General features: G+C 51.5%; 1 protein-coding gene across 3 annotated transcripts in view; it reads left to right on the top strand.

Annotated features, from left to right (window-relative positions):
- Positions 1–18,424, top strand: part of FBXO21 (F-box protein 21) — a 46,224-nt gene extending 27,800 nt beyond the window's left edge. For 2 of the 3 annotated variants that reach the window (XM_086681784.1, XM_086681786.1), the window contains exons 10-12: positions 5,430–5,641; positions 7,163–7,320; positions 17,371–18,424. In XM_086681784.1, the coding sequence (XP_086537910.1) occupies positions 5,430–5,641; positions 7,163–7,320; positions 17,371–17,558 (558 nt within the window). In that variant the 3' untranslated portion in view covers positions 17,559–18,424. The remainder of the gene's footprint in view (positions 1–5,429; positions 5,642–7,162; positions 7,321–17,370) is intronic. The other variant, XM_086681785.1, reaches the window with a different exon arrangement.
- The last annotated feature ends 7,412 nt before the right edge of the window (positions 18,425–25,836 follow it).

The raw sequence follows: 25,836 nt of genomic DNA, 5'->3' as shown, positions 1-25,836 counted from the left end.
GATGCCGGGTTTTTGTCATTCTGTAAATAGTGAAACTGAGGCAGCGGGAAGTCAGGTAACCCGCTAAGGCCACCCGCGCTGGCATCAATGGCGTTAGGAATTGCGCACAGACAGTTCGGTGCCCGAGCCCACCCGCACGCCTCACCCCTGTGGGCCAGCGGGCTACGGGGGGGATGGTGAAGCCGGCACCCGGGCCCGTTCTGCTTCCTGCTGCCAGACCTCCCTCCTCAGTTTGACCCATAGCCCTCCCTCCCTTCCCTCACCCTCCTCTACGTCTCACTGGAAAAGATACCCTTCTGGTTTTCCAAGGCAACTCTCTGTGCTCCAGATCCCACTCTGTTTTCCTTTATTTCTCCTATGTCTACAACTCCCTGTTTCTGCTGTCTGCCGTTGGCGTTCTGCTGACTCGGATCGATCTTTCTCATCTTTGGGGAAAAAACAAAACGCGCTCCCATGACATCCCTGCGGCCGCCTCCTTATCTCTCTCCTCCCCTGCGGGGCTCCAGCCCCAGATGGCCGCATGCCTGGCCTCCCACCTGCGCCCCAGAACATGGGGATCATTTCCCCCCTCCACACGCCGCTCTTGCCAAGGAAGCCAATGACCCCTTTTGACAGAAACCGTTCTTTTTGTTGACGAATCCACAGATACTTGTCTTTCCTTATCTTTCTGGATCACTGAGGGCCATTCACTGCTCAAAACACTCTGTTCCTTTGAGTCTGGTCCATGGTTCTCAGCCTCTTGCTAGTTCTGTGTCCTAGGTTTCTTCCCCGCAGGGTAGTTTCTAGACTTCGGTGAACACCTTTCCCCGAGGTGAGGTCACCTGGCCTTGCTTCAGTTACCGTCCGCAGGCTGACCGCTCCCGACGGACGCTCTGCCTGGACCCTGGGCTCCAGACCCGCGTGCCCAGGTGTCTGCTGCACGTGTGCCCATGGCCCCATCTCCTAGACCGCCGCCCAGGCCTCCTGCCTGCTCTCCCCCCCTCCACTCTTACCCCTCGGAACCTGTTCCGTACACTGGGGCCGGAGCAATCTCTGAAGATGTCGGCCCTGCCCCTTCAGTGCTCAGAACCCTCCGAGTGTCTGCCTCGGTGTCGTGAAGATCAGGCTCATTCTCTTCGTCATGGCTTACTAGATTCTCGGCGGTCTGGCCCTGCCAGCCTCAGCTGCCTCGGTGCTCACGGTTGCCCCTTTTGGACGCTGTGCTGCCCGGCCGCGCCCTCCACTCGCCCGTGTTCTCTCGCCTCAGGGCTTGGTGCGCGCCCCGGGGCTGCCCCAAACGCCTTTCCTTAGGCCTCGGTCCCATTGGCTGCGCCTCCGAAACCCCTTCCCCAGCCCGTCCGCGGCAGTCCAGGTCCCCTGCTCTGCCGGCCGTGTGCTTGGGCTGCCGCAGAACGTCTTCTGAGGACACTGTGGCTGCGTGTGTACTGTGCCTTCGCCAGGGACCGGGCTCCCTGAGGGCGAGGACCGCATCTGTGTGGTTCTTCAGGGTAGCAGCCCCCCTGGCTCTCCGCCCAAGGCCCGAGACGCAGGAGGTGCTCAAAAAAATGGTTTGGACGAGTGATTAAGATCTTTGTTAGATAATGAGGGAGAGGATATCCAGATTTTCCAACAAGGGAGACTGTTTGGGCGCGTTAAAAGTGGGTATTTGGATGGGGCGCCTGGGTGGCTCAGTCGGTTAAACATCCAACTCTTGATCTCTGCTCAGGTCTTGATCTCCGGGTCATGAGTTCGAGCCCCATGTTGGGCTCTGTACTGGGTGGGTATTGGGGCGCCTGGGTGGCTTATTTGGTTGGGCATCCAACTCTTGATTTCAGCTCAGGTCATGATCTCACAGTGGTTCGTGAGTTCGAGCCCTGCACCGAGCTCTGTGCTGATAGTGCTGAACCTGCCTGGGATTCTCTCTCTGTCCCTCGCCCCCTACCCCTCAAAAAAAACGGGTGTTTGGAGAACAGACTTGTTTCAGGGGCAGGAGAAAGTGTTCAGTTTGGGGTTTGTTGGATTGGATACGACCGGGGCCATTGAGTGCAGCTGTCTGAGGACATCTGGCAGGGGCTCCCCGTATCAGCGTCTGGTGGCTGAAGCCCCAAAAGCAGAAGAGCCCCCAGCCAAGTGGAGGTCTGCAGCATGGAGCCAGGCACTTCACAGAGAGCCACAGGGGAAACCGGTAGCCGGGACAGAACAGGGTCAGCACACTCTGCTGCCTGGATTTGTGGATATGTTTTATCAAAGGCACATTTCGAAAGAGGCCCATCTGCTTGCTTTTTTATCGCTGGCTACTCTCCAGCCACAGGGGGCAGAGGAGAGTAGTTGGGTCCGACACCATGTGGGCCACAAGGCCGCAGTTACTCTCTGGCTCCTTACGCTAAAGGTTGCCAATCATGAGTGACAGACCCCTGTGTTCCAAGATCCCTACCCCCAAAATTGTGGGCTCTTGGGATTGTCAGCCTAGACATGTGTTTGGAGACATCATAACGCCCCCCACCCCCGCCGCTGTCATCAGTACTGTCCTTCAGGAGCACACCAGGCCCCTGTCATGGTATCTTTTCTGTTTCTGCCCTCTCCCTTCACCCTGTCATCTGCACATCTGGGGACAGGGAGTGGTAATTACCCTTGAACCTTGTCTCTTCCTGATGCTACAAGGGAGTTTAAGCCTTCCCCTGTGCTTACAAGACTCCCAAGATAGGTCTGTTGCACTTATCTGCAGGGGAGGGGCTGCTAGTTAGGGAGGGAAGCTGTATCTGTAGAATGTAGCAGAAGTGTGGTCAGAAGTAACTATAATTGGGGCGCCTGGGTGGCTCAGTCGGTTAAGCGTCCAACTTCGGCTCAGGTCATGATCTCATGGTTCGTGGGTTTGAGCCCCGTGTCGGGCTCTGTGCTGACAGCTCAGAGCCTAGAGCCTGTTTCAGATTCCATGTCTCCCTCTCTCTTGTGACCCTCCCCTGTTCATGCTCTCTCTCTCTCTCTCTCTCTCTCTCAAAATAAGTAAACATTTTTTAAAAAGTAACTATAGTCAACCCTTGCACAGACGGAGCGGGGTTGGGGGGGGCAGGTGTAGGGGTGCTGACCCCTGACACAGTCAAAACTCCATGCATAACTTTTGACTCAAAACTTAACTGATGGCCTGCTGTTGATTAGAAGCCTCTCGGATAACAACTAGCTAGTTAACATATTGTGCATGTTTTATGTGTAACATACTATATTCTCATAATAAAGTAAGCTAGAGGAAAGCAAATGTTACTGAGAAAATTACAAGAAAGAGAAAATACAATTACAGTCCCGTACTGGAAAAAATCCTCATATAGGTGGACCCATGCAGTTCAAACCCGTGTTGTTCAAGGGTCGGCTGTAGTTGGAGCTGCATATGGGAACAGGAGGAAAGCCACACGCAAGCGCCGGAAATAGAACTCACCATTCAGATCCGATGCTTTTAGCTTCAGAGGATGAATATGATTAGTGTCCCCCAAAGTAAAGCACAGTACAAATTAAAGCAAAGGTGGGTGGTGGATGGAAATTGGCTCTCAGTTGATACTGGTTGAAGCTGAGTTTGAGGTGCTTAGGGTTATACCATTCTGTCCATTTGTGTGTGTGTGTGTGTGTGTGTGTGTGTGTGTGTGTGTGTGTGTGTGTGTGTGTTTTAAGCAACCTTACTGATTTTTTTTTTTTTTTTAATTATTTTGAGAGAGAAAGGGCATTCGCACAGGAGGGGCAGGAGTGAGGGAGAGAGAGAATCGCAAGCAACACTCGGCACTCACTATCAGCCCAGAGCCTAGCATGGAGTTTGAGCTTGTGAACCGTGAGATCATGGCCTGAGCAGAAATCAAGAGTCAGATGCTTAACCGACTGAGCCATCCAGGCACCCCAGTTTTTATGGGTTTGAAAGTTTTCCTAACAATGAATTAAAATGCTCCTGCTCTTGCTCTGGTAAGAAGGTGGTTGCGACCTTCGGTTTGGAGTCAGCCCCCCCCGGTCCACATTCTCCCTCCACACTTTCATACTCTGGGACCTCCAGCAAGTTCCTTAACTTGATGATGCCTGATTCCTCTTTGGAAATCAGCATTGACTATACTTCACATTGGGAGGATGAAATGAAATAAATGTGATGGGCTTGGCACGAATCAGTGATCAGTGGAGAAGAAGCATTCACAAAATACTGAGATCCTGCAAATACCAATCTGGAGGTTAGGAGTGGGTTTCATAATAACATCTTACACTGCAAAAAACTAGGTTTTGGTGTTTTCTTTATGTTTGTGTATTTGAGGGAGAGAGTGCACGTGTTTGCATGGGAGGAGCAGGGGAGTGGGGAGAGAGAATCCCAAGCAGTCTCCACACTCAGCGCGGAGCCAGACTCAGGGCTCGATCTCATGAACTGTGAGATCCTGACCTGAGCCAAAGTCAAGAGTCGGGTGCTTAACCGCCTGAGCCACCCAGGTGCCCTGCAAAAAGCTAATTTTCACAGCACTTTTGGTGGGTCAAAATACATCAGGAAATAGGACAGTTACTAGTCATCATCTGATAACGTGAATAAACTAACTTAAAGGTAAAAACCATTTGCTGGATCTGGGACTAGAATATAGGTCACTCTGTCTGCTTACCTACTCTGTCTTAGGGCTCAGTAAATAGGAAAAGATCCTGTTTCCAAAAGAAGAACATGTCAGAGACCCTCTGCTAAATGGCATCATAGGTGCTAAGTGATTTTGTGTGTGTGCGCGCGTGTGTGTGTGTAAAACTTTATTTGAATTTGCAGGTTTCCTTAGCAGCACTGTGTACGGTAGGAAAACATAACCTTGGAGTCAGCTCTGCCACGAGCAGCTTAGTCATTTAAATTCCACATAGATGTGGTTTCTCCTTGTCCACTTGAGTGCGTGCGGAATTGCACTGCGAGTTAAAATAGCTGAAAATGATCGGTACGTGTTCAGAACCTTGAGACCCACGGCTTCATCAGCTAAGCTCACGGGCATCACTCCGTGGCTTCTGTGTAGCCCCTTCCCCCTGGGTAGTCGAGGCAGCTCTGTCACACGTCCCCTTGATCTGGATTGAAGCAGCTGAGCAGTTACTTTTCTTCCTAGTTGGTCAGCGATGTATTAAAACCCTCTCCTTTCTGTGTATAAAGAATGGAATCCCCACACTGACCAGCAAGAGTGTTACCACCTTCTGTTGGAGTTCCCCAATCCAGACATGTCTGTGGGTGGCAGGCTCTTGCCTCCTCACCCCTCGCTTGTTCTGGCCCACCGTGTTTCTAAATAATTCCCACGTTCCCGCTGGTTGAATCTGCTGTGGGACCAGTGCCCGGCGTTAGAGGGGAGACCACCAGCTCCCAGACGTGGGGGGCATCAGCACGGCCCCCAGCTTGCCGTCTTGTGCCAGGTTAGGTAGCTCTAAATCCTGTGCCGCAAAAAAGAAAAGGCCTAAATGAAAATATTATCTCCTAGTCTTTCTGTCTTGTCTTGAAGGTGCTTGACATCCTCCAGCACATTCAAACCCTAGACCCCGGGCAGCACGGGGCGGTGGGCTATCTGGTGCAGCACACGTTAGAGCACATCGAGCGCAAGAAGGAGGAGGTGGGTGTGGAGGTGAAGCTGCGCTCCCACGAGAAGCACAGAGACGTCTGCTACTCCATTGGGCTCATTATGAAGCATAAGAGGTGAGTGCCCGTGGCGGCCATCCCCACGCGGCTGCAGAGGACACACGTGCCTGCCAGCACGCGTCTCAGGAGCCGCCGCCACAGACTGGCCACCGCGGGAGTCGCCCGAGGCCGAGCTGGTCTGAACCGCATCTACCCTTTTCGTTTTGTAAGAAGAGTCTCGCTGTCCTCGCTCAGGGTCTTCTAATGGGAGAGCTGTAAGCTGGGGGGGTTTCCGCTCATTTCCTCGTTGTCCTGACGCTTCGTTTATCTCCATCCCTGTGAATCCGAGTTGCAGGTAGGGCTTGCCCGTCTGTAGGGCAAGCTCATGGTCGATTGACTAGGCAAAACTCAACCGCGTCCACAGCGACAGTGCCGGTTACGATTTACGTGCCACCGGCAGGCTGGGAGCGGAGGGTCCTGTTCTCCCCTACGTGTTATTGCCAGACTTTTAAAAATGCACTTACAGAGTAAATGGCGACTGGTATTTCATTGTGGTTTTCGTTTGCATTTCCCCGGTTGACTACGCGGATGGGCTCGTGAACCTGGAAAAGAAGCTCATTCAAGTTTCCTTTTATTAAGCGCATCTTCAAGTCTTCCTGTTTTTCATTTGAGTTATTCATCTTTCTTAGGGGTTTTCAGTCCTTTATCCTGTTACTTGTGTCTGTGTGCATATACGTTGCCAATATCTTTTCCCAGTTTGGGGCTAGTATTTTTTATCCTTTTAGTGCATTCTTTTTTTTCTTCAACTTTAATATGGAAATTTCAAGCATATATGAGTAGAGACGAGGATAGTGAACCAGACGATGCTCCCATAACCAGCTTCAACAGTTGTCGTGAGGGTCTGCCTTCACTCTTTTCATCCCCCTAACCCCGCCCCTCCCTGGAAGCTGGTACCAGATGTCATTCCATCTGTGGCTCACCTGTAGCTGTTTCAGTGTGTGTACCTAAAAGGTAAGGCCTTGCTGTCTCCTTTAAAAGTACATTTACCATCCTCTTGTATCTAAGAAAAAAACAACTCCTTCACCTCCTCACTTAGGTCTAGTCAGGGTTCCTGTTTCCCCAGTTGTCCTGTAGTTTTTTAATAGTCTGCTTCAATCTGGGTCCTTTTAATACTATTAAATTGAGTACTCTTTTCCCTTATGGCTGTATTTTTCATATCTGGTTTAAGAACTCTTTTTATGTCCTGTGTCATGAAGCTAGCCTACAAATTCTGTGTTTTCTATCCAGGCCTTTGTCCCCCTAGGACACTGTGCGCTGTTCTCAGGCCTGGGTCCTGATCCCTTTTTCCATTTGGATAACCAGTTGTCCTGTGAGTCTCCGTTGAAGTCTGTTTTTTTCCACCTGAAGTGCTATCTTGATAATAAGAGGGGTTTGTAAAGGGAGCCAAGAGTGTCCTGAAAAATGCTTATTAACAGGGATAAAAGCAGGTAAATTTGTAAGAACATGAACTTAAGAGAAGCCAAGCCATCGTTTATATATTTCATAGTTGCTGTGACAGGGTCCAGGGAATTGATTTGCCCTTGCTCTTATGTTAATTAGGTATGGCTATAACTGTGTGATCTATGGCTGGGACCCTACCTGCATGATGGGACACGAATGGATCCGAAACATGAACGTCCACAGCCTGCCTCATGGCCATCATCAGCCTTTCTATAATGTTCTGGTGGAGGATGGTTCTTGTAGATATGCAGCCCAAGGTGAGTAACTAGTCCTGTCTGTACCTGTAGTGACACACAGGCACATTTTAAGCACACATTTGAGCGCTCCAATATTGTGGGCACAGTCATCAGTTTATTTAGAGATGGCTAACCTCATCAGGGCCAGTATTCTGCTAAACATGGGTGGGTATGCCGTGCTGCAGCCATGCCTTGGGTTAGTCGCTGCCCTTAGATTCTTCCCTCCATCACCGCCACACCCAGGACCCCGTTCCAGTGCTGTTGCCGACCTCTGCCGACCTCTGTCATTGCCTTTGCCAAATTCCCAAAAGTCTTGCTGCCCAGTGCCCTGCCCATATGGTCTGCCTGAACTGGAGGGCACCGAGTGGACAGTGTTGGAAGGATCACCCCAGCAGCCTCTGGCATCCTGAGGCGGGCGGCCTGCTCTGCTTCCCCGGGGATGCCCTCAAGTGGCCACTGTGGGAACTGCAGCCCACGGCACTGGCTCTGAGAGCCCCTGGTAGTCAACAGGTGCTTGGTGGTGTCTGGGGCCACTGCCAGCCCTGATAGGTGCTCGTCCAGGGCACTCGTGAGGGGGGAGTGGGTGGAGTCTGGAGAGGCAGGTTAGAGGCAGATGCCTGCAGTGTGGGTCTCCTTTTTCCTTGTTCCTCCATTTAGCGGGATGAACTTACTGTATGGCTACCTGTCAAGGCATTCACAGCTTTTGTTTTATTAATAAAAACAAACACAAACGTGGGGCGCCCGGCCGGCTCAACCTGAAGAGCCTGCAACTCTTGATCTCAGGGTTGTGAGTTCAAGCCCCATGTTGGGCGTAGAGATTACTAAAAAAAATAATAACCACAAATGCTAATGTAGTGCTGGTCTGTGACAGGCAGTGTTCTGATGTATATTAACTCCACTTGAGAATAGGAATACTGTCCTCATCATACTCGTGTTGTACATGAAGAAACTGACGCGTGTGGGCTCATTCCAAGTTTAATCTAACAAAGTGTGAATTTGAACCTGACACGTTGGCCGAGAGCCATGCCCTTAACTGTCATTGCCACACCTGTTTGTGTCTGACCTAAAGCATCAGGTTTGACCTAACTCAGTATTGTGTTGGTAAATGTAATAATAGAAATTTCGGATGTATAAAAATCTCAGACTAGAAAGTTTCCTATTCATGTTAACTCCTCAGAAGCTGAGAGAGGGTTGTATACAGAATTGAGAGAGATTCTGTTCATTGAGGCTGTGCAGGAAGCTTAACCTCCATCAGTATGCTGGGACAGTTGTAGGAGAAGGGTCTGTGTGTCCCCTGTTAGATGAAGGGGCCGATGGGGATTTCATTTAACTTTTGAAGCTGTGCCATATTAAAAAAAAAAAAAATCGTACCAACAGTGTCTAAAAACCAACAAATGATTTAGAAATTAGTGGATGATTTGGTGGACTCTTGCACCCCCACTAGTCACCTGGTGAGCATTGCATGTCACATATCCCAAGAGTGAAGGGCACCGTCCCTTCCCCAGCATCACAGGCCAGTGTCCGGGGCTCCACCGTGTGTGTGCCTTTGCTGCCCTTTACGTACGGTCGATATTAAGACATCTAGCATTTAATGTTTGAGTTTCTAGAAACATACTAACTTTAAAATGAGCTTCTCAGAGTAGGTAAAACTGGGTATGCAGTTGTAGGTGTTCCAAATTTGGTGTCTGTATTGAAGATTGGGGAATTCATCTCAAACAGATCTAAGCAAACATGCGCTGTAATGTCAGGTTTATCAGAGTTGTGGTGTAGTAACGACTTAAAAAACAAAACAAAACAACTTCCTATCTGGTTGCGATTCTGCATTCTAAAACTGAGATTGAGCTGAGTGAATGTGAGCAAGGTTCGCAGTTGCCTTTCTTAGTTTGAAATTCTGAGACTTTTAGAGGCTCTTAGAGGTGGACGACCAGGATTCCCCTACGAGCGCTGTCCGTCTGCCCCGGGGCCCTGTCGGCCCTCGGTCGCTGTTTCCCAGGTGCCGGGCCGCGGGACCAGAGAGCATCCTGGCCTGTGCGTTCCGAGGGGCTCAGGGGCTCTGGGGCCACCATCTCTTCCCTGTCCTTCCCCTCATCATCTGTCCGGCCCGCGGAGGACACCAGCTGTGTCTCCTGCACGTCTGTCCTGTTTCTATCCCCTGATTTCCATTCCTGCCCCCCACACTCCAGCCACACCTGCTCCTTGCCTGTATCATGCCGTCTCTCACTGGCATCCACCAGACTCCCCTGCATGGCGGTGACCTGGACCCCGTCCCACAGCCTCCTCTCTGCTCCCGCCCCCAGCGCACTCCAGCCAGCCAGACCTTGTTCTTTGAGACCATCCTTCGCACAAGTCTTTGTGCAGGTGGTTGTCCCTCACAAGCAGGCTCTTTTCTCTAATGCTTCAGGTTAATGTCACTTCCTTCCAGCAGCTTTTCTCCCCCCCTGCTGTTCCCCCACAGGGCTCAGATTGGGTCGGCTGTCCCTGCTCCGAGCTCCCTGACACCCCCCGCCCCTTCCGAGTCCTCACACCTTCATGGGAATTGCAGGATTTCCCGTTGACCATCTGGCCCTCTCTCTCCGTCGCAAGCTCTGTGCATGTAGAGCCAGACCCCAGTCTGCCCGTCTGGTGAGGAGTCCATGCCGCGGGGTGCTCCAGACCCCAGTGGATGTTCACATCTGTCTGACAGAGAAGCTTATAGACACAGATGCAGTGGTGCTGGCGGGGTGGCTCAGTCGGTTGAGCGTCCGACTCTTGATTTCGACTCAGGTCATGATCTTGCAGTTCAGGGGTTCGAGCCCCACTTGGCCTCTGCGCTGACAGCACAGAGCCTGCTTGGGACTCTGTCTCTCCTTCTCTCTCTGCCCTTCCCTCGCTCACGCTCTCTCCCTCAAAATAAATAAGTTAACTTAAAAAAGAAGTGCAAAATAATGAGGTGAGTGTAAATAGCACGTCATTAATAAGATGCTAACTGTTTTTACAACTTTGGATTAAGAGGATTTTCAAATATGCAAAACGGTCAGAAGTATACATCGAATACCCCATACACCGTCCATTAGATTCAACAGCTAGCGTTTACCATATTTGTTTTATCTGTAGGTAGAGATTTTAGGTTTCTGCTGAACTTTTTGAGAGACTATTGCAGACCTAACGACCCGAATGCTTAATCAGGCGTCGTGTAAGAATAGGATGTTTCCATGCGTTGCCACAGTCACATCGCCACGCGTGACAAGTAAACGTCTGCTGTCTGATGCCCGGTCAGCGGCCCCGTTTCCCACTTGCCACCAGCCCGGCTTTGATAGCCGCTTGCCGCCCGTCGTGATCCAGCCAGGATCCTCGCACTGCGTTTGGTTGCTATCTCCAACGGCAGAGCCTTTTCTCTTCCTAAGACCCGTTCATTCCTCATTCCTCACTCCTCACCTCGTTTTCTTCCTTTCTCCTGCGACTGACTTCTTGAAGAGTCCAGGCTGGTTGTCTCGCGAACGCCTAACATTCCGCGTGTGTCTCACTGTTTCCTTCTCTGCGTTATCTGCAAACTGGAAGCAGAGTCTGAGGCTGGATTAGATCAGGTGCATATTTTTGGCTCGAATGCTCACTGTCAGATGCTGTGTGTGTCTCCTGCATCTCCTCCAGAGCCCGTGTGATCGATGTCCCACTGGTGGTAGGCGGAGTTTGGTCACTTAGCCAAGATCGATGTAAGACACAGTTTTCCCTTTGCAGCTAACACTGTGACGTCCCGTGAATATCCTGTTCCTGATAACTTGAACCCTTATTTTTGTTTTAGTACCTGTTGAATCTCCTTGCCTAAATTATTGCAGGAGAGTTGCAAATGCTGCCCTTCTCTTTCATTTCTGTGAACGAGAGCTTCCCTGTCCCCTCCCCCTGCCCCCTTTTTCCTTCCTTGCTTATTTCCCTCTCACTTCTTCCCCTCTCCCGTAAATTCCTGAGTTAATTTATTTATTTATTTTTCTTCAGGGAGACAGTGCCAAGGGGGGGCGGGTGCAGAGGGAGAGAGAGGACAAACACACTGGGACACCTGGCTGGCTCCGTTGGTAGAGCATGTGACTTTTTTTCTTTTTTTAATAAGGTTTTATTTTCATTTTTGATTATTTTAATGTTTATTTATTTATTTTGAGAAAGAGAGAATGCAAGCAGGGGAGGAGCAGAGAGAGGGAGAGAGAGAATTCCAAGCAGGCTCCCTGCTGTCAGCACAGAGCATGGGGCTCGGTCTCACAAGCCATGAGGTCATGACCTGAGCTGGAATCAAGAGTCAGACGCCTAACCGACTAAGCCATCCAGGCTCCCCTATGTAAGATTTTTTTATAGGGGCGCCTGGGTGGCTCAGTTGGTTAGGCGTCCGACTGCAGCTCAGGTCATGATCTCAAGGTTTGTGGGTTCAAGCGCCGCTTTGGGCTCTGTGCTGACAGCTCGGAGCCTAGAGCCTGTTTCAGATTCTGTGTCTCCCTCTCTCTCCCTTCCTCCCCTGCCTGTGGTCTGTCTCTCTGTATCTCAAAAAGAAATAAACGTTAACAAAAAAATGCTAATAAAAAAAAAGGTTTTTTTATATATGTGTTTTTCAGTTCATTTATTTATGAGAGAGAGAGAGCACCTGTGTGTGTGAGTGGGGGAGGGGTAAAGGGAGAGAGAGAATCCCAAGCAGGCTCTGCACTGTCAGCACAGAGCCTGACATGGGGCTCGAACTCAAAAACGATGAGATCATGACCTGAGTTGAAATCAAGAGTTGGATGGCTTAAGCGACTGAGCTACCCAGGCACCCCGAGCATGTAGCCTTTGATCTCGGGGGTTGTGAGTTGAAGCCCCGTGTTGGGCAGAGATTACTGAAAAATAAAATCTTTAAAAAAAAAAAACAAAAAAAAAAACCCACTTATTTAAGTATTCTTTGAACATTTCCAGTTTAATTTATTTGCATCAAATTATTTTGTTTTTAAACGTTTTCATGATTTAAATGTTCATCCTTTGGCTCTGGTAATCCTGTTGTGTAGAGCCCACTGATGAATGCTTCCCTAATTCTAAGCTCTCCACAGAGAGTTGAAGAGTGAATTATAAGCCACATACATGCATGACATCCTCGAATAGTTTTAGTCTGCATAATTGAGAGAATTTTTCTCTCAATATGTGAGATTTCAGCTAAACCCAAGTGGGGTGCTGTATAGTGTCTTTTGCTCCCACTAGGGGCCTTGCTTTTGCTCCCACTAGGGGGCACACTTCAGCACTTTCTAGACACCGGGGGAGGGGCAGCACCTCGTGCTCAGCTTCCCACCCCTCTCCTCCACACTCCCACCCCACCTCCCCCATACTTAGCTACTGCAGAAAGTGAACATCACAGATGGTCTGAACGGGAGTCAGCTGCCCATCTTGGACGGCCAGGAATTCAGCGCAGTGTGAAAATCCCATTCTGACGTGTGTTCTGTATAGAATGACAAAGCTCCTCCGGGAACACCAGGGACGTGGGGTGCCTCAGTGAGCGTCAGCTCCCGTCTCCATAATTTGTCTTACACTTTCAAGCGGGAGTGTCCACCCACGAGCCGTCCGTGGCCGTCTGCGTGTGCTGGCAGATGCGTGAGGAGCCCCCGTGGGAGGTGGAGTGCACGTTCTCAGCCATTTCAGAGGTTGATGTGCTCACTCTCCTGTGTCCTGGCCGTTCCACCCCCACTCCTTCCACTGGAGACACACTCAGACGTGTGTCTGTGTTCTTGTCGGAATGGGACAGCAGTGTCCTTCAAAGGCTCGCCAGGTGAATTGGGGGTCTGTCAGACTGCGGAATGCGAAGCTGCAACTAAACGAGTTGCAGATAAATGCTTACAGTATGTTTCACATAATAGACACAAACAATACCAAGTTCTCTTTCTATGTAGTTATGTCTAGCTACTTCAAGAGGGGAGGACTCTGCTTGGTGGTCCCATAGGTTTACAGGACTGTACTTACATATCTGGGCGGCTGAAATTTGTTTTCAGTAGGCTGTATGCCCAACATGGGACTTGAACTCATGACCCTGAGATGAAGAGTCTCATGCTCTACCAACTGAGCTGGCCAGGTGTCCCCTGGGTAGCTGAAAATAAGATACACAGACACGGGGCACCTGGGTGGCTCAGTCAGTTAACCATCCAACTTTAGCTCGGGTCATGATCTCCTGGTTCGTGGGTTTGAGCCCCACATTGGGCTCTCTGCTGTCAGAGCGGAGCCTGCTTCACATCCTCTGTCTCCTTCTCTCACTGCCCCTTTCCTGCTCTCGTGCCCGTGCACACGCTCGCTCTCTCCCTCCCTCTCTCTCTCTCTCTCTCTTTCTTTCAGAAATAAGCAGACATTTCTGTGAAAAACGTCAAGGGAATTGGGAAAGACTTCTTAAGATTTCCCTGGGACTTTTGGGGCACCTGGGTGCCTCAGTTGGTTAAGCGTCTGACTTCAGCTCGGGTCACGATCTTACAGTTCATGGTTCTGTGCTGACAGCCGGGAGCCTGGAGCCTGCTTCGGACTCTGTGTCTCCCTCTCTCTCTCTCTGCCCTTGCCCCATTCGCAGCTCTATCTCTCAAAAATAAATAAACGTTAAAAAAAATTGACAAAAAAATTTCTCTGGGACTTTTAGGTAGGCCCTGTTTGATATTTTACTTACTTTAGTATTGCTTAGATTTTTCATTACTCTTCAGGTCAATTTTTTTCAACTTTGTCCCTCTTTTTTTCAACTTTGTCCCACTTTTCCTCAAAAGTGTTTTCGTGTTAGTACCTTCTCTCCTGTTTCGCTAGGAGCCTGGGCAGGTAATGCACAAAATCCGGGCCCCGCCCCTCCTTACCAGCCGGGCATGGGGCTGTGAGGGTCACCGCTGCTGACCCCCCATGTGGTTCCCAGCTGGTCTGTGCTGTCCGTGCCTCTTTTTGGGCCCACACACAGGATTCTGTGCAGCCGCTGTGGGGTCACGTCTTCTCCCAGGTCCATGACCATAACCTGGCCTTGACCTTTCTGTCCTCTTCCCAACCCTTAGGAGCTGCTACTTAATATCCAGAAAAAGGAAGGGGAAAAAAGGGTGAAGCGGTGCTAAAACATACACCTGAATTGCCCGGGCAGTTGCAGTTGCCATTTTGGTCCAGTCCGTCCTTTGTGGTGGGGACTGTCGTGTGCGTTTGTTGATCGGCGGCCCTGCCCTCCTCCCACCTGATGCCAGTGGCAGCCCCCCTTGTGACAACCAGACCCGTCCTCACATCCTGTTGATTGTCCTGCAAGGGGCAGAACAGCCCCCAGTTGAGAACCACCGCTCTCCACAGACTGGCAATGGAGCAGTTGTTCTGAATGACCCACTTGAATTCTTTTTATTTTCAATATTTCCATCGTGCCTACCAGTGACAGGTGACTGTGGTCCCTTCAGAGCAAAACAGCTTTTTTGCCTCTCGGTGGTATCCCCAGAGTCCAGACCCTCCCCCTAATACTTGTGCGTTCCTCGGCAAGAAAACCCGAGGCCCCTCGGCAGCTGCCCTGGTTAAAACACCTTGGCCGTGGCTGCACCCAGAGGCCTGGCCAGGGAAGATGGCGGCAGGCACAGTTGCAGGAAGGGGCATTTTCTCAGCCAGTGGCATTTGTAAACATCTGAGGGGTTTTTTTACACTTGTTTTTTCTAGTTGGCAGCTCTAGAAACCTATAAAACCAGACACCTGGGTGGCTCAGTCGGTGAAGCGCCTGACCCTTGATCTCAGCTCAGATCTTGATCTCAGGGTTGTAAGTTCAAGCCCCTCGTCGGGCTGTGCCCTGGGCATGGAGCCTAGTTATAAAAATATATAAGTAAGTAAATATTAACAAGAAAGAAGAAACCTGTAAAACCTAAGGAAAGAAAGTTTTCTGTAGAGGTCTAGTGTAACAGCAGCTATCCGTGTTCACAGACTACTCAGTCTCCCTTCTGGAAAACCTCGGGCCCCTGCATCCACAGAGCACCGTCAGCCAGAGCCTGCGCTGCCCTCCTGGGGCCCCAGCGGGCCGTCCAGCCAGTCCTCGCTTCTCCATCCATGAGCCCCTGCCCCGTACCCCCACCCCCCGTCGTGTGTCTCCTACTCTGACGCCCTCAGCTCTGGAGCTGGACTGTCTGGGTTTGAGTCCCAATACGTCCGGGGCCAGGTCTTGCTATCTGTGCCACGGAGTACTCAGCTGCAGATGGGAGTTGTGACAGGGGCCCCTTGTGCAACAACGCGTGCGCACTGTCAGCTGGGGCCTGGCTGGCCGTCGTAGTGCCTGGCACACTCCCTGGCTGGGAGTGCCCACGTGGAAAAGAGAGATGCACAGTGTACCGTGGACAGAACGGCCCTGCCGTGTGGCCTCCAGGCTCCTTCGGTGCAGTGTGGAGTTCCCCTCCCCCTTGCGTCGCAGGATGTGGGAAACAGGTCGCTTGTTTCCCGGCTGCCTGTCCTGTGCAGGATTAATGTGCCGTGATGGCCATCGTGAGCTGCAGTGGACCATTGGACCGCTCTCGCGCCCTCGCCAAGCAAGCTTAGGGTCACCTCACGGTGTTCGCCCTCGCATATGGATTGTATGTGTTTTCCTCGGCAGCACTGAGTCTCAGACTGGTGCCCCCGAGTATGTCCTTCTAACACAGTCTGAAGAAACACAGCCGCTGTTAGCCCAAAATTTCTTTAAATCCCTTCCTGTTTTGTTAAAAAAAAAAAAAAAAAAAGTTCCGGATTGAATCACGCAATTCCTTCCCCTTCCCAGCATCAGTTAAAGTCAGCGCTTCCAAATGATGGAGGCTGGAGACGCTGGGGATGCAGGGCCTCTGGGTGGAGGGCGCTGAATGTCCTGAATTTGCATTTCAGGATATTTAACCAAGCTGTTTTAGGGACAGTTGGCTGCACTGTTTGTGTTAGGCCCTGGGCTAGGCTTGCACAGAGACTCAGTTGAATTAATTTGAGTGATAGGCTGTGCAGAGTGTGGCTGTCGATCAGAACTGAGACTGCCCTGGTCCCCAGTACGAGCGGGAAGATCTGCCTGGCCCAGCTCCTCTTGGTGCCGGGCTGTGGGGGGCGTGGCTCAGCTTCTCCTGGATGTGGGGGGCTCAAGACACTGTCCTTTCATTGGGCCCTCGGGGGAGCCATTTTTCAAAGTTTTTTAGGGAGAAGCGATATGAAAGGATTTCAGCCTTTTTTATTTTATTTTTTAATGTATTTATTGGGAGAGGGAGAGGGAGAGAGAATCCCACTCAGGCTCCGTGCTGTCAGTGCAGAGCCCACTGCAGGGCTTGAACTCATAAACCGTGAAATCACGAGCTGAGCCGAAATCAAGAGTCAGGCACCCAACCGACCGAGCCACCTAGGCGACCCTAGGATTTCAGCCTTTTAAATAGCTTGTACGTGTTGTCTTCTGGTGGTTTTCGTCGTTCTGTTTTGAAGGAGTCTTTCTGTTTCTCTAGTGGCAGAATGGCGAGCAGGGAGAGGAGGTAGTGTGGTTTCCTAGGAGACCGCACAAGTAGTGATAACCCACATCCGTACAGGTTGGAGGTGCTAGCCGCTCGTCGACTCCTCCCACGGGTTCCTGACAGCCCAGAGCAGGCTCGCTGCACAAGCACCAGCCGGGATCGGAAGGCACCGGGCGGGGGGCGACGCAAAGTGAGGTCTGTGTGGAAGCTCCAGTCAGTAGAGGAGACGGGTGGCAGGTGCCGGACTTGTAGCCACGTGGTGTGGGGGCTTCACAGGGTGAACCTGTGGCAGACATCGGGCAGGCTGGGGTGCCCTGGTCCCTTACGCTTGGCTGTTTGCACGATCAAGTCAGAGGACCGTGACGCATCTGTAGTTTGCCGGTCCCGAAAGGCTGGACGTTTGCCGGGGCAGACTTCTTGCTCAGAGAATAGGAAACACTCTGTTTAGTGCGGAGCCGGAGGGACCCATTCCTCCAGCCCCCCACTGTCCCCACCGCCCCCGCTGCCTTGGTCCTGTTACCTGCTTCAGATCCCATAAACAGGCCTCTCCTTCTCCACCTCAATCCTGCTGCGCGAAAGGGGGTGAGAGATAGGACGCTCTCTGGATAAAAGATGCTACAGAAGTGTCCGTGTTAATAGGAATGTCCATGTGCCTCTTTGCCAACAGAAAACCTGGAATATAACGTGGAGCCTCAAGAAATCTCACACCCTGACGTGGGACGCTATTTCTCAGAGTTTACCGGCACTCACTACATCCCGAACGCGGAGCTAGAAATCCGGTACCCGGAGGACCTGGAGTCTGTGTATGAAACGGTGCAGAATATTTACAGTGCGAAGAAGGAGGACATAGAGTAGCGTCCAGTAGAGGACACCGAGCCTTTGCCGCTGCCGCTGTCTCCAGGAGAACAGGATTCCGGAAGAAGACGTCTCCACGGATCCCTCTGGATTCACACCACCAGGAAAGCACCTAACCAGTAGCTCTGGTTGCCTCCCACCAAGTTTAAACAACGTGTGCTCTCCTCCAGCTGCAAAGACAATGTCGCTCTCCGCCTACACTAGTGAATTCATTTGACGGCACTGTGTTCAGTGGCATGGCTTGTGTGCTTGTCCTGTGGTGACAGTTTGTGACACTCTGTCTTCATGAGGCCTCACAGTCGACACTCGTAGAATCATCCTTCCCGCCCACTTCCCGTTACGTCTGTCTACACTCGTCTCCGACCGTTTCATTTGCCGGACGGATGGGGTTCCATGTTTGCACCGGTTCCCTTCTGGTTTCCCCGTGGAGCGCGCGCGGCCCGGAGTCGGGACCGCTCGTCTTTTCGCCCTGCGTGTAGTTGCTTCTTCAGAGGCGAGGCTGCGAGCGACGGCAGCAGCATCCGAGCGGCGGGGACGCGAACACGCGGATTGGTCATCAGAACCGTTCGGCTTTATTTGTTCCAATACGTGAAACAGATTTCAGCCGCTTTATCTCTTCCTTTATTTGAAGCGGGAGCACGGCAGAGCGTTGCCCGCCACGTTCCTCCCAGGTCCGTGCTCCTGTCTGCGAATCCCCAGTTTTCTGTTTCCTTACGTGAAATCTTGTGAGAAAGTGCACCGTAATGGCCTTTATGGATGGATTTTCCCACATTCGTCTGCTCTCCTTCCCTTTGAAATAACTACTTTTTTCTCTCCTTTAATTTTAAAAATTATTCCAGTATCATAAATAGATCTTAAGTCAGTGATGGGTTCTCTTTATAGTAGGAAGTACAATCTGGTGTTAGAATGTTCATTTTTAGAAACCACACTCCGTGGTCTCCAAAGACCTAAAGGAGGTTTCACTTTTGTAATCAGAAAAAAAGAAATAATGAACCTTATGCATTTTTTAAAGAGGAAAGAGGAGGGTCCGTGTCCCCCGTCATCCCTTAGAATCACTCTTCAACCCTGCCGGCTGTGGCAGGGTGGACTCAGGTAAAACGTCTTTAACCTGAGGAGTGTCGATCTGTGGGGAAGGAGGCGGGAGCGCCCTGCTTTCTCGAGTCCCCACTGCCCTGAAGGTCCCACTGGCTCCCGCCCCCCACCCTTGGTCCCTGAGCTCAGGGGCACCGAGGCCCTCACAGCCCCGAGCGCCCGCCACTCTCGACCTGCCAGTTCTCACGCGAGCTAGCTAATTCATAGTTAACCAGTAGAAGCTACCTTCGGGAGTTAGGACCTAGTTACTCTCTGAGTTGCAAAGAATCCAGTCGCTCTGGTGAGCGAGGCTTCGGGGGCTGTGATCCGACCCCGCCTCGCCACCCTTCTGTGCATTTGCATGTGGTTCCCCACACCCTGTTTGATGACTGCCTCATTTCCCCCTTTGGAAGCTCTGGGATGACCGAGGTTTGGGGAGGCCACCCGAGACCACTTAGTCACTGACGGCTGGTGAGCAGTTACTAGAAAGAGGCGAGGGTCTGGCGGCCCCTGCCAGCCCCAGCTCGCTGTCGCCAGTCAGATCCAGAGCCTGATGGTTTCGATCGGCCTGGGAAATGTGACCACTCACAGCACCCAGCCCGCCGAGGCCGGGGGTCTTACACTACTCTCGTTTGAAGGTGGGAACTAGTTAATCCAGAGGTAATACTAACCAGATGCATTACTAAGAAACTGTGGAGCATGCTGAGTTATAATTGTTGGTTTTCTGGTTTGATTTCCTTTTTCCTTAGAGTAACATCAAAGCCAAGAAGGATGGTTTTACCTTTACTGACCCAATGTAAATATGTATCTAGACCGTTTTTAAATGTGTTTCTTCATGAATGCTTCATTTGGCTCCAGGAAGCCTGTGTCACCTGTGTAAGTTGGTATTTGGGCACTTTATATTTTTCTAAAAACGTGTTTTGGATCTCCTGTACTCTAATAAATCATAAGTTTCTTTTTAAAATTTTTTCCAAAAGTTTTCTCCATTTTAAGAAGTCCTGTTATAACAAAGTAGGACTTTCACAATGTTAAAATACTAACTATTTGGATAGAGTGACTTCTTTTCTCTTCAAATGAATGCCAAGATTTTTTTGTACAATGATTAATAAATGGAACTTACCCAGAGAATCCACACAAGCGGCCTGCCCGGTCTCGTTTCGGAACAGAAAGCCCAGCCTTGACGGCAACAGAACGTCTCTGGCTTCTCTTCTGATCCAAACATGCAAAACTTGGCTCTACTGAATTTTTCTTAACGTTGGTGAGTGAACAGGGTACTTTGTTCTGCGGGTTCCTTGCCAAACAGCAATTTTAGAAGCTGGCTAGGAGTATTGAGGGCACCTGGTTACAATGCGAACATTGCAGCTTTTTGCTGCTGTTAGAGTACTTGTTCAAAAGGAAAAGGGCAGGTGCCGGGTGCGTTGTTAACGAGGTGACAGCTGCATGACGTTCCACGTGTCCACAACGCCCTGCAGAGCACGCACTGTCCGTGATGCCCCCGCGTGCCGTGCCGTGCGGAGTGCAGCGGTCGGGCCACACGGTCACCGGTTTCCTGCACCGCGGTGGTCCCAGACCTTTAACGTCCTGTTGTGCGTTGTGACTTCATGAGAGGACAGTGTACTGTGCTGTGTCTTCCCTGCTTAGACCCTAGAACTTTCCTCTGCCACACGGACAGACACACACACACAGCATCCCCAAGGTCCAGGGTTTGCAGACGTGCTTTGGGAAACACTGTGTGTGTCCAAAACTAGTCCACCGTATCCTCAGGCTAGTTTGGCCAGGCGTGTCTCTCTCTCTCTCTCTCTCTCTCTCTCTCTCTCTCTCTCTCTCTCGCTCTCTCTCTCGCTCTCGTTTGAAAACTTTGGTCTAATCCGATTTTGAAAGGCTGGCTTCACGTTGCCTCCACCTGGATCTCATGGTAGCTTCTCCATCATAAGTGAATTTCCACCGCAGAGTTGTTTTTCGCCGAAACCAGCATTCGTACTGTTGCTAAATCGGTTTTGCATTTTACAATACCTACTTAAGGACTTGTTCTCATTTTAAAATGTCTCTTTCTTAACACATGAAATGGAGTCAAACGCTCACGTTCTAGGCTCTCTTCTACCGCTAGAAGGGAAAATAACTTGTTTTCCTTTCTCCATATTCCAAGTACATAAAACTGGATTACCAGCAGCTTTTTAATTTGACAAGTAACCTGTGGCCATAATAATCCAGATGTAGCTCTTTATGTGTTTCTGTCTGTTTTCTGGAGGAAAGGAGTGAATGTTCACCCAGACGAAATGCAGAATCTGGCCCTGTGACCGTTTATTTCTGGAGACGTCGATGGTTGTGGTGCATGTGTTATTTTGTATCGCAAGCTTACTTTGAGCCAGCACTGGCCTCACCTATATTCTTCACGGCAACCCTCTAAGGCAGGGCCAGGCGGTCAATTATTGTTGCGGGCCATGTAAGGTCACGTGTTCTTTGTTTTCGAAAACGTAGAAGACCTTCTCAGCTCGAGGGCTGTAAAGAAAACGGGCTCTGGGCTGGTCTGGCCCGTGGGCCACAGTCTGCCGAGCTCAGCCAAGGTGCGGGCCCCGCCAGCGTCCCACCGAGCAGACGGGGAGCCGGAGCGCACTGCGCGCAGGTGGGACAGCGGGCGGGGGACCCGGGGACCCGACCTCCGAGCGCCAGCTCTTGACTACCACACTACCGCCAACTTTAGCAACTACCTCGCACTGGTTTTATCCTTTGCAGCCACTTTAACTTCTAAACGTTTCAGTTCTGAACACTTAGAGTCTTGAGAGGAAAGGACATTCCTTCGGTGAATAAAATTCTGTGCAATTATAGAATAAATGTATTATGGCCATTTAGCGATGATTGTATTAGGGTAATGCTAGTTCTGTAATAAATAGACCCAAAAATATACCATGGCTCGAACACAATAGACCTTTCTTGCTCACCTAACACCGGGCAGGGGGATGGGGTGGGCAGGGGGCTCCGCTGTCTGCTTCGGTGTGCGGCTTCCACCTGCCCCGAAGGGCAGTGAGCACAGAGGGACACGTCCGGGGGGGGGGGGGGGGGGGCGGGAGGGCTCCATGCGGGGAAGCTGGAGTGGCCCTTGGTGGCACTGCCTCTCACGTTCCACCGGTGGGGGGGGGGGGGGGACTGGGAATGAAGACCTGGACACCGATATGGCCTCCCCACTCTGGGTGTGCTCCCCACGGCAGGACGTGCCTCCTCCCAGGGGAGACAGCCTCTGTGCGGTCAGACTTTCGGGTGGCAGATACCGCTCTGTCCGGAAACTACTGCTTTGCTCTGGCTGCAGCAGCACAGCCACCGGGGGTGGGAGTTTAACTCCTCCGTCTACAGCAGATGACGACGGGGGCGGGGTGGGGGGGGAAGAGAGGAGGCCTCAGGACAAGCCACGTGTGTCACTTCTGCCTCAGGAGCCACACAGGTCGTGGACTCACCCACAGCATAACTCCGAAGGGAACGGCCTCCCGTGCACCCGTGGAAAAGGAAAGGCTTGGGGGCCCCGCCTCCTCTGTGCCGCTCACCCCAAACCTCTCCTACCCACTTCCTGTGTCCCGCCAGAGTCAGTCCGCCCTGGCTCCTTGGGGACCAGCCCCCTGAACTAGAAGTTTTGACACGCCCCTCCCCCCGGTCCCCGTTCGGTGGGGATGCAGGGGCCAGACAGCTGCAGTACAAACTGCCACCTGGAAGAAGAGCGAGACGCGCAGAAGCCACCGTGCTTGCCAGTGACGAGATACTCTGCCGGGCAGGTGGGCAGGTACCATGAAGCCGGCCTGCCCCCCACAGTGGGGGGAGGGGGGTGGGGAGACCGGTTGCTGCCGCCCCTCCTCCCCTCTGAGCCCAGTCCTCCCTGGTCACACCACTAGTGGGGGGAGGGGGCGCATCTTCCCTGGGAGCTGGGCAACTTGACTGAGTACTTCCCGCCTGGTGCAGGTCTGGGGTCAGCCCCGGACGTCTTTCCTTTTCCCGGCTCATGATTCCTCTGGGAACGATTCCCTCGAACCCTTAGCAGACTACTCCCCTATCTGTGCCCGTGATCATAGTTCTTTGCCAGAACTTGCCAGCCTGTTCTGTTTTCTTGCCCGTGCCTATCTCTGCCCCCACCCCCTGGCTTAACGGCGGCCACTTGAGTCTGATATTAGCCACAGCTGGGTCAAGGTGTTTAACAAGCCTGCATGGCTCAAAGTGATCCTCCTCCTCCTCTCGTGCTGGGGGGTCGCACAGAAGCAGTTCCCTTTTGGAACCTAGGAAGCCCGGGATTTCTGACCCCTGGTTCTCACGTTTTCCGCTGAGCATCTTCCTCGTGATGACCTCGCTGTAAGCGGCAAAGGGCAGCGGGCACACACTATATTCTCTCTTCGGCTGCTTCCCCTAGACCAGATGCAGCACCCCAGTGGCTCCAAACGCTGCAAACGGTAAGCAAAGCCCCAAAAGCGGCCCTCGCGCCTCTCAGCCTCCGGCAAGGTGTTCCTTGCCACCTCACTGCCAGGCTGCCGCCATGCAATTTAGGGTTTTTTTTCACAGCGGATTCCCCTTTCAAGCGTTTTAGTTTTGTGGGTGATGGGGGTGCAGGGGAGGGTGGGTTTTTTTTAAGTTTAGAGTTAGGCTAATGTTCCCATAGGAAATTCTTCCCCATTCGGCTGGGTTTGGAAAGACCTAAAGGCAAATCGTTCAGTGAACTTAGGAAAGGAAGTTGACAGAAAAAAAGGAAAGAAATTTGGGAGAGAACCAGCCGGGCAGCATGCATTCTAGAATCCTCGAGGGGCCAGAATTCCTAACTGCTTCCCTTAGAATGACACAGATCTTAATGGAAACTTTCATAGTCAAGCCGCAGAAGTCGGAGCACTCAATGAAAGCTCGTTGTTTTGTGTGTGTGTGTGTGTGTGTGTGTTTTCCCTGTCACCAAAAGCTGGTCCTCCCCCCAGGTTTTGGAATTCTCTAGTACCGCACCACTTAACTATATGGTGATGTCCTCCCTCAGTCATGGCCCCAGGACAGAACATTGACTTCCCTCCTTCCTGCTAGGTTCTTTGGCTGGTCTCATCATTAAATTGACACAAGACAGATGAACAGGAGAAAAAATAGTAGTAAATGTAATTTCTTGCAGGAGCCCCTAGAAATAAGACACTCAAGAGGAGTGCCCACGGCAGGCAGCATTCGTGCCTTCTAGACAACCAACACATCTGTGAAGAATCGAGGGCAAGGGGTTTGGGCGTGGGGCCGCAAATTAGTGGAGAAGCAGCCAGGGTGGTTTCCACAGCCTTCTCGGCCCCGAGTTCCCGCCGGTGATGAGGACGCCTCTCTTTCTCCTGGCACGGGGCGGGAGTACCGTGCGCAAGGGAGAAGGATTTCCTGCTCTCAGGGGGACAAAGGAGGGTCAAAGTGCCCTCCTTGCCCTGGCTGCACTTTAGTTCAAAATGATCGATAAGCCACAGTGGCGTCTTTGGGGGCGGCCTGCCCTGAACCCCACCTGCTGTTCCCATGCAGAGGACTTGGCCCACAGGCTCTCCTACATCCCTCCCTGTACCCTCTTCCCCGGCTCTGCTCAGCCTTTTTTCCAGTATTGCCTCCCCACCCATCCCACGAACCTCAGACGAGTTTTTCCTCGTCACCTCCCCCATGAAATTGTTTTGCTGTCTCTTTTTTTAGGTGAAATTCACATGACATAAAGTGAACCATTTTATTTTTTTTAATGTTTATTTTTGAGAAAGAGAGAGAGTCCGAGTGGGGGAGGGGCAGAGAGAGAGAGGGAGACACAGAGCCCGAAGCAGGCTCCAGGCTCTGAGCTGTCAGCAGAGAGTCCGACGCGGGGCTCGAACTCACAAACAGATCACGACCTGAGCTGAAATGGGATGCATAACCAACTGAGCCACGCGGTCGCCCCTGAAGTGAATCATTTAAAAATGCACAGCTCAGTGGCAGTTAGTACCTTCACAAAGTTGTGCGACCGCCACCTCTGTGTAGATGAAAACACTCTCGCCACCTCAAAGTAAAGCCCTTTACCCCATTAAGCGACCACTCCCCATTCCTCCCTCCCCCAAGCGCCCCATCTGCTTCCTGCTCTATGGATTGGCCTGTTCCAAACAGTTCATGAGGATGGGATCAGGCAGTACGTGATCTTTGGCGACTGGCTCCTTTCACTTAGCGTTTTCACAGGCCGTCCACTCCGTAGCATGAATCAGTGTTCCAGTCCTCCTAAGGCCGAATGATGTTCCGTTGTGTGGACGCGCCACATTTTGTTTATCCATTCAGCTATTAATGGACCTTTGGGTTGTTTCCACTTTTGGACTCTCGAGAAGAGACCTGCCATGAGCCCTGAATGTGATGTCAAGTCTGCTTATGCACCATATGCACACCTGTGCTTTATACATCCGGAGAGTAACGGCTTTTCATCCTCCCCAACGACCATTTGCCCTTCGGGGACAGCGTCACCCCACTGTCGTCCCTCTCTGGGAGGTGGCACTGGGAAGAGCTGCTGTCTCCGTCTTCTAGCCGGTCGGCCCCTGATGTCTTGAGTATCTTCATGGCACCCACCTTTGTGCCAGGAGCTCTGCCCGGAGAAGTGCCGTTTCTGTCACCTGTAACTGCTAACCCGTATATTCTAAGGAACTTTTGGGATCCCTGTTACCCGGTCTTTGCCCTGACTTGCCTCTTCTAAAAATGGGATGGAAACGGGGCGCGTGGCTGGCTCAGTCAGCGGTACATCAGACTCTGGATCCCAGGGCTGTGAGTTCAAGCCCTACCTTGGGCGTGGAGCCTACTTAAAAAAAAAGAGATGAAAGAAAATGCAGTTGTAAGACTTTCTGGGTAATGGCTACCTTTGTATGAAACTACACCCAGGAGATTAGGAAATTTGAAAGCTAAAGGCCTCTGCTAGACCATTGTTCCTGACATTTTACAAAGAGAAATAATGAGGCCCGTGGAGGGTATAGGTGCCTTCGTCTGGCGGGTGGCTCAGATCAGGTCCTCAAGCCTGAGCCTTCGGACTTGACTGCGGAGGTGTTTCTGTTGCCCCCAAATTGCTTCCTCTGAGGGTTTTCTTGTCCTGCAGGGAAACTTGCTAATAACATCATCCCTTACTATTTGGCATTCAAAACCTTGTTAAATTTCTCCCTTGCTAACTGCCGTGGCAACCTCCCTGCCAGCTTCAGCAGTCTCCTATTTCCCTCACATTCACTGTGACAGAGGATGAGAA

This window comes from Puma concolor, chromosome D3, assembly GCF_028749965.1.
Source record: "Puma concolor isolate L17-30 chromosome D3, mPumCon1.1.hap2, whole genome shotgun sequence".
NCBI classification, from domain to species: Eukaryota; Metazoa; Chordata; class Mammalia; order Carnivora; family Felidae; genus Puma; species Puma concolor.
Note: the sequence above shows the minus strand (reverse complement) of the source record. Positions and strands in the feature narration are given on the sequence as shown.